Source organism: Primulina tabacum, chromosome 10 (genome assembly GCF_025594145.1).
Source record: "Primulina tabacum isolate GXHZ01 chromosome 10, ASM2559414v2, whole genome shotgun sequence".
NCBI classification, from domain to species: Eukaryota; Viridiplantae; Streptophyta; class Magnoliopsida; order Lamiales; family Gesneriaceae; genus Primulina; species Primulina tabacum.
Window position 1 is genome coordinate 3693298 of NC_134559.1, and position 13848 is coordinate 3707145.

General features: G+C 35.2%; 2 protein-coding genes across 2 annotated transcripts; both read left to right on the top strand.

Moving 5' to 3' along the window:
• The first annotated feature begins 2165 nt into the window (after nucleotides 1-2165).
• On the top strand, nucleotides 2166-4851 carry LOC142506108 (prefoldin subunit 4-like). The gene is made up of 3 exons (XM_075619257.1): nucleotides 2166-2330; nucleotides 2422-2538; nucleotides 4352-4851. Exons 1-3 carry the CDS (start codon nucleotides 2322-2324, stop codon nucleotides 4610-4612), a joined length of 387 nt encoding a protein of 128 aa, XP_075475372.1. The 5' UTR covers nucleotides 2166-2321; the 3' UTR covers nucleotides 4613-4851.
• A 1111-nt stretch (nucleotides 4852-5962) lies between these two features.
• LOC142505080 (light-inducible protein CPRF2-like) lies at nucleotides 5963-10034 on the top strand. Its single transcript, XM_075617901.1, has 6 exons — nucleotides 5963-6361; nucleotides 6957-7056; nucleotides 7881-8091; nucleotides 8684-8759; nucleotides 8844-8969; nucleotides 9467-10034. Exons 1-6 carry the CDS (start codon nucleotides 6002-6004, stop codon nucleotides 9866-9868), a joined length of 1275 nt encoding a protein of 424 aa, XP_075474016.1. The 5' UTR covers nucleotides 5963-6001; the 3' UTR covers nucleotides 9869-10034.
• The last annotated feature ends 3814 nt before the right edge of the window (nucleotides 10035-13848 follow it).

Below are 13848 nucleotides of genomic sequence, written 5' to 3' on the forward strand. Positions count from 1 at the left end.
TTCTACCGTATTTCAGTTAAGTTACGACCAGATCGAAAAATATGATAAACACAACATATAAATCAAGTTTTAAGAAGATCACAAAATATCATATTATCTGATATGATCACTTCAATACAGACCATCAATACACGACCAACCACGAGGTAACACATGATCTCACACTCGATCTCCCTCAGAAGAATCTTAGACGGTATTTTGACATGTTGTAATCAACTCATATGTAACAACGTTTAGGATGTGAGTACACACATAACATGGAATAATAATACAATATAATATGCAATGCGTGAAGTACAAGTGTATTTCTAGACATAGCTTGAGGGGCAAAAGAAATCGATAAATGATAATGACGCTTCAGCGTAACATAACTTCGTAAACGTGTGATTTAACGAAAATTTCATATCAAATCACTGACTTCAGATTACAAGAATAATATGGATGCAAATGGAACGAAGTGGGACCAAAGAAATATTAAAAACACGTTTAAAAAAAAAAAAAACAGAAACAAATAAAAATCTAAATAAGAATAAGCCATGGCTTGATACTCGAGCTCAAAAGAACAAATGTGAAGTATATGGTATTCAAAGAGAAAAGAGGAAACAAAACACATAGAAGAAAAGGTTCAGTGGCAGCTAGTACATACAAAATCGAACATCAGATAATAATATGAAAATAAAAATAAATTGTACATCGAGATTTACGTGAAAAATCTAAAAAAAATTATTAAGGTAACAATTACGAGCAAGATGAGAAAAATTTCACTATAATATTTTATTGCATATAACCACTCACCGTGTTTCTAAATGTAACACACACTTTCTTAATACAGAAGAACAAATATCTCACAAACATTATAGAAGTAAGAACTCCAAATGTTATAAGATAATAGAAAGAACTCGATGAAAGGATACTTGAATTATGAAGAATCTTCCGCAAATTTTCATTGTCTGAATCAAGACGTCAATTTCGTTTTTTCCGCTACATTTAGATGACCCTACTTTTCCTTACAATTAATTTATGTCTACCTCTGCCGACACAAGTGTCATTCATTCATTCATTTTTATCACCTAAATCTTGGGGATTTTCGCTATTGCTCTGCATCATTGGGTTGAAGAGGATTGGCCATAGAAGTTTGGGATTCTTTGATTTATTTCGGAAGCAGATGATGAAAGTCTCCATTGTCAGCATCTTCGAAGAAACATTTCTAAAGTAGTATGACTGCAAAATGTTCCTAAGCAAAATGTCCAAAAGTGTCAACCGACAGAAAAATATATTATAATTCAGTTGGCCAATAAAATTAAAGGCACATACCAAATTAACCGACTTGTTGTTGCACGGTAAATCTTACCCTCAAATCTCACGGCTGTTTTCTTAAGCTCTAGCAGTCTCTCTTCACCAGAAAAAGGAAGATGCCTCTTCAAAGTTTTCATTTCATGAGTTAAAGTCCATCAAAAAATAAACAAAAGAAGTAATTCAATAAGCTCCAATAGCATCACTAGCCAGATAAATTTTAAAAATAAACAGAAAAACAATAGAGAAATCTATATATTGTCCGCAATTCTCAACCTGTAATCGGGTTGGAGCTAACTCCTCCAATCGTTTTACATTTTAATATTTGAAAGAAACTCTTTACTTCATAATATTGACGGACAAAACCCACATAATTCCACTCGCTACCTCCACCAAAATCACATGTTCACATATCATAATCTTTATCAACAGTTCTCCTCACAATGCAACAATCTCCCACTCCAAAAATACATTTCTATTTTTCACAAACAGTTTGTTAAAATATTTTTTTCAATATTTTGTACAATGAATCTCGTGTGAAACCTTTCGTATATGAGACACTGCGTAAAATGTGTCAACTCTGCTCATATTTATAATAAGAAATAACATTTTTAACATAAAATATAATATTTTTTGTTGGATGAATCAAATATGAGATTCGTGTCATAAAATTGATTAACGAGACTGTATCATGTAATTTTTTGTATTTGTACAAATGTGATTCGGTTTTCTATTTTAATTTAATTTATGTAGCGCACTTTCCTGTCTTCACTCCATTGGCTTGCTCCACACTCAGAAAAAGGTTAAAAATAATTAGTGATTTTCTTGCTATTTCATTTATTATTATACTTTTTAGGAGAATTTAAAACAATTTTAAAATCTTAATTTAAGAAAACACTTTTGAAAGCGAAATATTCTGGTAGCCAAAAGCAAAAACCCAAAAAGTTTTATAGGTTCCTTTTGTCCCCAAATGATTACCTCCTACTGAATACTGATCGTGAGCGATAGCTGTTTAAATCCGGTGAAGAATGCAGCAGGTGAGTGAATTCATTGAAATCGGTCGCACATATTCATTTTTTTTTTTTGTCTGTACTGATTACGATTTTTTTGTAAAATCATGAAAAAAAGGCTGGATCTTCAGGGTCGGAAGTGGAGGTGACCTGGGAAGATCAGCAGAATATCAACAAGTTTGGGAGATTGAACAATCGGCTTCATGAGTTAGACGATGAAATCAGGACTGCCAAGGTTATTTTTATTTTCATTTTTCATCTATCTCAGCTCATCCTGTTGTGTATTCGATTTTTAGGATTTCATCGGAAACATTGAATAAAAATGGTCTATGAGCTAGCTTTTGAATTTTTTAAATTTGCCCAGTTTTAGAATCACTCGACCAATCCCGCAATTTCAAATTGATTCTTTTGGTCTTAGTTCCATTACCATCTCCGTTACCTTAGGTGCACCGTGCACCTAATAATTTTTTGACTGAGGCCAAGGAAGGGAGAGGTAGAAACTTGTGTTTTTAACAAACTGTACAGAAAACGTGATTTTTTTTTCTTGAATTTAAAGGAGCTTATCGTCCTCTATCCCTGTTTACGGCCAGAAAGATGTAGTTGGATGTAACATTTTGCTCCTGGCTGTTTGATGCAGCCAAGTATTTGCTCATAACCTTAGTCTGTTTATTATCCTTGTCATGAAGAATGCATATTCATTCTGTAGGAAGTTCTGAAACTCGGAGAGACTGTTATACAAAAACTCCACTGGATATAACATTTTCTTAATGCACAAGTGTCTTGGCTGTAATTGTTTGGTATTCTGTTTGTTTTATGGCTAACAAACAGTATTTGATTAGTACAGTCTGATAGTTCGTGGTCGCAAGCATATGCCCTCCTGAAATTGAACTTTGAAGTTCTAGCTTAGTTTCATTGTGTCGTCGTAATAGTCCTGTATCTTTATATGCTGTTAGTTATTGTAAATATAAAATAGAATACTGTTTCTTTCTTAAGTTACAATCTGTTCGGGAATATCTTTTCCCAGGAGGAGTTAGACCATTGTATTTTTGGGCATCTTTTTTACATAGCCCTGAACTATTGTATCCCAAAAAATGTTGGTTTTTATACTCTCTTTCAGTATCACAAAAAATGTTGTTTTTTTATATTCTCTTTCAGTCTTTCTCCTTGACTTCTGCCTTACCCATTAAGACATTGGTTTTCCTTATTAGTTATGGTCTAGTTATTTCCTCGGAATATTTTCATAAAGTTAGGAACTTAGAAAGAGGATGGGGGAACCATAAATACAGGATGAAGTAGCATGATCTTTAATTGCAAATATATCTGTTGTGCATGAGTTTTGGGGTCTCTTGTAAGTCCATACTCCTGAGTCTTTTGGGAAAAAAACATAACCCAATAAATAAGAGCTTCTGCAGGATGATTATGAATATGTTCAACAAATCATAGATGAATTTAATCGAGGTTTTGTTAAAAGCTGTAAGAATTGGTGCTGTCATTTATCTTGTCAATGGTAGCTTATGCGGTATGCCCCTACCTCGGTGACCTTTGCTAGAGAAAGGCTTCATATACACATTCATACCGTCTTTTGGCATATAAGTTAATGCCCATCAAAATAAGAAAGAAAAGGAATTAAGAAAAGAAAGAAAATTACCCCAACGGATGACTTTGGCCAAAAAGCACAATGTTGAAGCGTTTAGTTTTGCATTCAGGCAATATTGTTTTAGATTTGTTATTTTGTAATCCGATTCTCATAATTTTTGGATTGGGAAATAAGCTTTGGTGGGGATAAATAGGATAGGAGAGAGAGAGAACAATGTTTTGTACGACCACGTGCTAGGAACATTGTTTCATACGATGTTTTTTGTATGTAACAAATGATGAATTTTCTTAAAAAACATTTAAAATTAATTTCGGTTACGTGTAGTTCATTTACAAAGTGTTCTGCCAACTCATTTTTGGTTTGTGAGTTTTATCTTGGCGAAGTTCTCAAGTCTCAGTTATTGTTGTTCACTTTGGGTTTCTGATTCCCCATATGTGTCGATCTTTGCCAGGAAGTAAATGAAAATCTCGAGGATGCAAGCAATGAGTTGATTCTCACCGATGAGGAGATTGTGCGATTCCAAATAGGGGAGGTGTTTGCGCATGTGCCCAAAGAAGAAGTCGAGGACAGAATTGAGAAGATGAAAGAGGTGACCAGCAACAACTTGGAGAAACTAGAGGCAGAGAAGGAACTTATAATCAAACAAATGGCAGAGTTGAAGAGGATTTTGTATGGGAAATTTAAGGATTCTATCAATCTCGAGGAGGATTGAGTCGAGTTCGTGTCCTATCACATGCTACACGAGCCTCATGAAGATCTTTGGAACATGAAAGTTGTATGGAGTCCTAGCCGCAATGTGTGTTTGTTTGAATCCAAAGCTTTGAGAATTCTTGTATGTCTCATTTACTTCAAATTTTACTCTTTCCATCCATACCTGTCGTTTATTTTTGGATTACTCGAGTAGATTTGAAGTCTTGACTTAGTTGCTGCGATAACTTATTTATTTTCTTAGGTTCTTTTCATTCATATTTTTTATATTAACATCGAGATAAGTATTATTGACTCTTTAGTTTTTTTTTTTTTTGCCAAAAGATATTTTATATTTTAAATATCATGTAATTTTCGAAATGCGTTTCTGACTTTTTTAAAAATCTTGCCAATGCTATAATTTATTATACACGTAATATGATTTCGTATACGATATGTTTATTCCTGTCTTTAAATTCGAGAAGAATGGGAAAAAAAATCTCCCGGGAAGTTGAGTAGGTCTTACGAATCTTTATCTGTGAGACAGGTTAAACCTATCGATATTTACAATAAAAAAAATAAAGTCTTTAATATAAAAAGTAATATTTTTTCATGGATGTCTCAAAAAAAAAATTTGTCTCATAGATTACTATCCGTGAGATCACAAGACACTAGTTTTTGCTCAGGAAGTAATGTATACAGAAGCTGAAAATACTTAGCTTTTTAATGATTGAGACCCAATTGAAGTAATCATTATTTTCTTTCAAAAGTTATAATATTAACAATGAGTATGACAAATAGCATTCGGTAAATTTGCATATCATACAAAGAAGATTTCAAGGTTTCAACAAAAAAATAATAATAATAAAGAAGATATTAATCATGGGATAACTACATAACGTATTATATTCTTCAGACGACATGCAATTTTGTTCTAAGATTAATATTTGAGTATGTTTCTTGTTAGAGGCTAACAGATTTTCATGTGAGATTAGTTGACTCGATCCATAATTATCATGAGAAGTAACATTATTGACATAAAATATAAAAAATGATATTTTTTGACGATTGGTTCGAGTCGAATATCCGTATCATAAAATTGACACAGATGGTCTCACAAAAGTTTTTGCGACACAAGGTTGGGAAATTAATTTTTATTGTAAGATGAGTATGCTTCATATCAATATTAGACAAATATTGTTGTAAATTTATTTGAATTTTTTTTATTGAGTTGAAAGTGTAGATATTTATAATTGAGTTTGAACTCGATATTTTTCTTAAATTTTAGATATAGCGGGGAAAAAACTCACTTTATATTTATGTTTGTGAAATAAATAAAATATAAAAATAAGAAGTTTTTTTAAAAATATATATATTTTAAGGATAGAGGGTGGAGGGGGAGAGTACGAGAGACATGGATAGGGTGTTTTCCGTGGACGACATAGCTGACCACTTCTGGTCGGCCCACCCGCCGCCGATTTCCCTCCACGATGAGGAGCACCACTATCATCCCGCCGTCGCGTCATCCTCATCGGAGGCGATGCGGATGAATCGCAGCCCATCCGAATGGGCGTTCCAGCGTTTCCTGCAGGAGTCCGCCGCGCCTGATCACACCGCCGTCCCCAATCCGAGAGAAGACGATGTTGTCGAGATCAAATCCAATAAAAGTTTAGACGGGATCCCGAATCCCAATATTCCAGTAGATTCGGAGGAGTATCAGACATTTCTTAAAAGTCGCCTCGAGCTGGCGTGCGCCGCCGTAGCTTTGACCCGGGTACGACGTCACCTTCGTAATTATTAATATATTTCCCTTTTGTTTTATTAAGAGAATAAGATTTAGGAGTTTTATGTGTTGCTTATGAATTGATTTCAGCTGGTCATTGACTGTATTTTCTCGTTTATTCCTTTTGCTTAAGAGCCTTCTGTTGTACATCTTGGGGCTTTATGAGTTTGTGAATCTCGAGTTATATACGATCCTCAGGAAGTAGTTAAGATGCTAAGAATTGAATCCGTTGGGTTTATGCCACATGCTTTTCCATTGAACTTTGTTTGTGCACTACAGTTCTACCTTCTTAGATATTCTCAAATTTTGATTTCTGTGTATTGGAGCCAAATTATGAGTGTGTTTGGATCTACAATTCATAAAGCCCCAAATCTTTAATCCAAACATGCCCATAATATTGCATTTATCTGCTTACAGTCAAATTTGGCTGTGAATACACAAAAATCAAAATTTGAGAATATCTAAGATGGGATAAAGGTAGAGCACAAACAAAGATAAATGGAAAAACACTGTATTATGACTTTAATGTTTACTTTTTGAAATAAAAAAATCGGACTTTGCATCGTAAATTGATTTATTTATTTAGGCCGCTAATGGCAAGGCTCAAGAATCTGCAATCACAGGACGTTACAACAGTTCTCAGGCCTTTAATGCATCACAACCGGGTTCTCATGTTAATCATGAAGGTCAGCATGAAATAGTTCTCTCAGAGTTTTATGATTCCATGTGCTAGGAGGTACAATGATGTTGGTGGAGATGTGTATACTTTTATTAAAAAACTTTAACCTGTATTTGAACTAGTTAATCATTTCGTGAATATGGAATGTGTATAAGGATTTCAGTTGGATGGTGTTTTGTAAAATGGAGGCTGTTGTCTATTTAAATTACTGTGAGGTATGATTCTATTTTGTGAGATTGTCCTTCGAATACTGCTTCGGCATTGAATGTGATTCAGATCGTCATTTGGTCATTCAGAAATTATCTGGTGTCTAATCAACATAGCTAAATGAAGGAAAAACCTTCCAGCTTACATATCCAAACTACCTGTGCACTTGTCTTTTCTAGTGCCTTATGGACACCTAGTGATTAATTCCTCTACTTTCATATAATACGGAAACGGGAGGTGCCTTTCGGCCCAATCTCAATACTTAAGCAGTAGAAATCATGAAGTTCGGCACCTAGATTCAAATGTGCATCCAATATTGTCACAAAGTTTGGCATCTAGATTCACGCTTGCATCCAATATTCATACAAAGTTCGACACCTAGATTCACACTTGCATCCGATATCCATACATTGTTTTGGCGCCTAAAAAATTAGAAAATCTGAATATGTTTTGAAAATCAGATGTAAATGCTGTCAAAAAATGTAATCATGAGGTTTAAATGTTTGACTACTGAATGAAGCATCTGAGATCACTACTCCAATTCATGCAACCTGGCACAATATTGTCTTTGAGTTGTTGGGCAATTTGTTCATCCGCTACTTGATAAAAGTATGCCCTCTGTAGCGAGTGGACAAGATTCTTCAAAGTTATGTGACAAGGAAGACGGTGGACCGGTTGGCGCACCTGCCCCATCTTCAACGTCTAAGAAATCTGGGGTCCAGGTTAAGTCAACAAGTAGTGGGTCTTCAGGGGAACAATCAGATGATGATGAAGCCGAGGGAGAAACTGAAACAACTCAGAATATGGACCCTACCGATGCGAAGCGCGTAAGAAGGTGAGCCTACTTTTATAGTTGTTTGGTGGTTTACTTAAAAATAAAGTCGAATTTCATTTGTGCTTTCCCGTAGCTTTTCTTCTTTTAGAGTTTACACCGACATAGCTTTGCTGCTTAAATGTGCGCGTTTGAGAAAACCATTTGTTAGTAGATTAAATATTTTTGTTGCATTATGTTTGAACTTTGGGCATGGCGGCGGAACTGAATTTCTAAATACTTTCTAAGTTCGAGGTGCTCATTAAAAAACCATCTAATAGTTCTTCTTCAAGTAGTGGCGAGATGTTAAAAATAGTTATAAAAGAACTTTTGATTCATTTATGAACCAGGCTGAGAGCGGCTAAGTTATTGAATTTTTTTTATCTCAAGCATGTTGAAGGCTGTATCAGAGTTAGCTGAGCTTGCTAGCAGGTCCTTGATTACCTAAACCAAAAATCAAATACACAAAAATTACCATGTTGAAACTATATTGGTCGCCCTATAAAATGATCCATTCCTAGTGCGGATTATTTGAGAATAAAAACATATTGTTTTAAATCAGCTGATCAAAAAACCGAGCTAGTTCATTAATTATTTTAATTATTGTGCTGTTCAGAATGCTCTCAAACCGAGAATCAGCTAGACGCTCAAGAAGGAGGAAGCAGGCCCATTTGACTGAGCTGGAGACACAAGTACAGTCACCTCTTTTTTTTAATCTAAATTTAAAATCTCCTCCCATTAATTTCTGGGCTAGATCTTGGTTTGCTCCTTCTTAGGTCGGCCAGTTAAGAGTTGAAAACTCCTCATTGCTCAAACGCCTCACGGATATTGGCCAGAAGTATAATGAAGCAGCTGTAGACAACAGAGTTCTGAAAGCTGACGTTGAGACTCTGAGGGCAAAGGTTACTTAATTATATATATGGATTTCTCAATTTCAAATACTATAAGAGCCTTTAAATTAGAGATTACTTAATTTTTTGAAAGAAATATAAAGTGACATTGCAATCAAATAAATTATCATGGCATTGTCAGCGAGTAAACTAATGCTATCAGAATAGTAAATTTTCTAGAACATTCATTTACAAGTGCGGCATTGGATATTTTTTTCTAAATGTGAAGACTGTAAAAATAAAATTTTCTAGAATTCTTGGCGCTTCAAAGACTTTACAACTTGGCTCGACCTCAGAAGCTGCCATCCGTGCATTAATTATTTCCTAGATAATTAGCATTTTAGAAGAACCTCAAATTCAGGGCCTCGATCCTTATTTTTCGACATTTTTACTCATTTTTTGTAATTGGATTTGCTTTTAGTTTTTAGTGGAAATTCTCTATTACAGGGATTTAAGGCTCAACTAAACTACACGTACATTTCACTTTCATCTTACTATTCTTTTTACAGGTGAAAATGGCTGAAGAGACCGTTAAAAGAGTTACTGGATTGAATCCACTTTTCCATGGCATGCCTGAAATTTCTTCAATGGGCATGCCGTCTTTTGTGAGTAGCCCTTCCGACACATCAGCTGACGCGGCTGTACCAGTGCAAGATGATCCAAAACCACACTACTATCATGCCCCTCCAAATAATCATTTAACAACAGCTCAAGATCTTAGAATTCAAAATGGTTCGATGGATAATCCAGTGGTGGAGAATTCACGACAGAGTGCAGCAGAAGCAGTTGGGCCAAACAAGATTGGAAGAAGCGTTTCTATGCAGAGAGTGGCTAGCTTGGAACATCTGCAGAAGCGGATTCGTTGGGGAGGAGCCGGTTCCTCTGGAACTCAGGGCACTGGAGAGAAATGAAGCTTTGTTGAAGATCTTGACTCAAGGTCTTTCATCATTAATCCATTTGTGCAACCGAAGTGACATTTATGTATAAATTCTTTGGGACAAAACTCATTCTTGTCTTCCAACCTTTTGTATGTGAAGTGACTGATACAACTCATTCAAAGTTGTAAGTTTCTCAGAAGGTGGTATCTTTTTACTTGCCGTGGTTCATTGTATTGTTTGCGTTCTTTATTAGTAGAAAAAAATTGCGAGAACATAGAACCATACATATCATGAAAGAAACAAGGAAACGATTACACGACTCTCTAAGGATTAGGAGTTAGGACCAAACTCAATCAAATACCAAAACCCCGTTGTACCACAGTTGTGACTTTTGCTCCTCGAGCTCTCTACGTAAAATACTAGAGAAATAGAAATACGAAAAGTGAAAACATCCATGGAAAATGAGTTGATAGAGTGTAAAGTTTATTGGGTTTTGGGGTTGAAGAAAAAGTCGAACAATCTTTTTGAAATGCCAACTTCACCTCTTTAGTATTTTTTTTATACCAGGGATTGAATTGCATCTAACTTATTTTTTTCTTTTTTCGCAGTAGGTGTTTGCCGGAAAATTTCTCCACTTTATGCCTTCCAGTTTTTTCTAGAACAAAAATCATTACACTCCAATAGTCCAAGTTCTTATACAGTTGGTGGCATGATAAACCTGATTTTTTTTTATGATTTTTGCTGGTTCTTAATTTCTTATGTAAACTGGATCCAAAGTAGTTGTCTTTTTCAAAACTTTTTAGCGTACTCTTTTTAGTTGAAGTTCAACCATATAAATTTATGGTTACCCTGACAAGTGACAACTTCTTGTAATTGGCATGAACAATTTTTGTACTAAAAGTGGTTTGATAACTGTGGATTTCACCACAGATGGTTATGTAATGTTGTAAATGTATATAACATGTAATTTTAATTCAAAAGGATGGCTAGATGTGGAAGCCACAAAATTTGTGTTGGGATATATCCATTCTTGTATGGAATAATATTCAAAGTGTTGAATAACTGAAGTCTCTAATACGTCTAAAACATCTTTTCTTGTTTTTTTCATACAGGCAGGCTCAAATGTCAATGTTTCTATAGGTGGAGCAACACTCTTGCGCATTTCTGTTGATACTGGCAACCCAGAAATTATGAACTACTTATCACAAGTTGGAGCTATTATTATGTCTTATAATAGTTTCTTTAGAGATCTACGTTCTCTTAGTAATAAAAATCACATTCTTTTTATGTTTCCGGATGGACAATATTAAAGATCAACTTCGTTCATTAGTTTTTCAAGTTAATTTAGAGATTCTTTTTTCTCATCATTTATGAGAGCAAAAGAAGACACTTCTGACTTTCTGTTGTACTTAGCCGACACAATCTTGTTCTTTGACTGTTGATCTATCTAGTATGATGAGCACTCTCCTCTACTCTTGAACTTTTACCAACTGCATTTCATGTCAAAATTTATCCAAATCATGAAAATACAATTCATATCTTCATTTGAGTTTTCACCCTTTCCACCCATCTGACGTTGATCGTTGTCATCTCAATCCTTCTAAGAGACTTAGTTCGATCACTTGAATCATATTGAAATTTCAATGATCAATTAGGTTTTAGAAACACTATTTTGTTTATGCTTGTTGAAGCATTTTTGGGCTATCTTTTCTTTCCCCTTACTATAAACTTACAAAATTATATAAAATAATTATGTTTACCTTTGAGAGATCTGAGTAGCATCCAAAAGAGATCGATAGTACTCCAGCAAACTGAAGCTGTAAAATCCAAGAATTTTAAGTTTTATCATTTAAGTTTTATCACGATAGTATATTTTGGATACCAGGATTTATCTCATTTGAGGATGTGAGATTTGTAAGATTTTACCAAGATTGAGTGAATAATAATATCGTGTATATTATTATTTGAAATTTCGCAGATAAATGCCTAAGATTTGAGTTGATATGGAGATGCCGGGATAAAAATCAGGCAAAGGATAATAAAACCCCTAGAATTCGAAATTTACAGTGTATATATTTTAGAATTTTGAAAATTGAGAGATAAAAGATTTAGAGTTCGAATTTATGTCACGGATAGATCACAATTCTCGATAAAGATTTGATTCAGATTCAAACGCGATATCACTCGATCACGATATCAGCCAACCCCTAAAAATAGGAGGGCCATGTAGACTCGAAAATCACACCACATATCACACTAAATTTTCGAAAATTTGTGCTCTAGTCTCCTTAGGAATTTTCGAGCGCAGCGAAGCCCTGCCGCCGTCCAACCAGTGAAGTAGGAATTTCGAAGAACCCTAGCCTTTTTACGTTTTTCATCAAGAATTTAAGGTAAGTGGGCTTGTTTTAAATTATTGAATTTCGATGCATATATTTTCGGTTTTATAAAAATTCGGGCGAGTACAATTCTTCTTCTACACCCTTCTGGTTACAATATTTTGCATGAATAAATGTTTTGACACTGTGAGAATTCAACTTGATATGGGTGGGAATCCCAACCATACGTACCCTTACGCGGTGGGGGAGATAACCGCTATACGGCCTCGTCCCCTTAGAGGAGTAAAAATTAGGGACTGATATCAGTAAACCATTGAAAGTAGATGAATCTCAGTGTCGGGTTAATGATGCGCACGTGATAAGAATTTTGTTTGCATGGTATGTATATTTCGAAAATTGCATGTTGTTTTGTTGTACTCGAACGGCCCCCACTTGCTGAGTATTTCCCAAAATACTCACCCCTTACAACATTCTCAGATAAATCCGAAGAGCAGATTGAAGAAGAAGAATCGGAACAATTTTGGGGCTGGTGAATTGTTTTAATCTCGAGAGTTGCTAGTAAAGAGGTTTCTGAATTTTGGTACTCAAGTTTTATGTAAAAACGTTTCCGCATTTATTTCATTAGTTATTTCAGTTGTAAAGACTTTGGTTTTTGAGATTATGATTAATAAACTGGTATTTCGGTTTATACTATGCTACGAGGCTGGTTGTTTCAATTATGTGATTGTTAAACGACGCCGGTGTCAAATCCCGAGTTTCGGGACGTGACATTTTAGTGGTATCAGAGCCGCCAGGTTCATAATCCGAGTGGGAAAAATCGAGTTTCAAAAAAAAAATCAAATTTCGAAAAAAAAAAATTCGGCCAAACAGCCCCTACGCGCGCCGCGTTTTTCTTTGATTCCGGCCGCTTCCGGTAGTGTTTCTTTGATCGGAGACCAGATCTAGAACCGTCTCGATGAGACGAACAAAAGCCCTCAACAATTTCATATTTCGCATTCGGATGAAACGGGAATTTCAGATCTACGAATTTGGCGTATGAACCCTAATCCGAAAATTATTTTGTCCAATTACCCTACCAATCCTACTCCGATTTTCAATTTCTTATAGCCAACCAATCTATGATCCATGGGTAACTTTTACCAACAATCAATTTTGAGTTCGAACCACCCAATCGGAAACGCCCAATTTCATTGAGTTAACCGAGTTGCGCGAGTTCCCCGCCAAATTAGGTAGTTTTCCTACCAATTCCTGCCGTGCCACCACCGGTTCTGTGATTCTGACCCCTTCGCCGTCATAAGCATTTGCTCCGACCATACTCTGACGAGTCAACCCGGAGAGTCAACCCGGCCAAGTCAGCGAGTCAACCCGCCAGCATACGTCCTTCGATTTTTTTTTGTAGGAAACTCCGAATTCGGTTCTGTCAACTGTTCTGAAACCCTCTCGACGAATTCTTTCAATCCATATGTTTATCTCTAGACTTTCCATTTTTGGAAAATATCTCGAAAAATCTCGTTAAACGCGTTTCTTGTAGTGCTTATAGGATTTTTATGGAATTTTATTAAGGAAACAATTAATATTGACCTATATTGTTGGGATTGTACTTATCTGATATAAGTTGACTTAAGCTTCTGATTTAAGGTGAAATATTTGATTTGGGGACAATAAATTATTTACGGG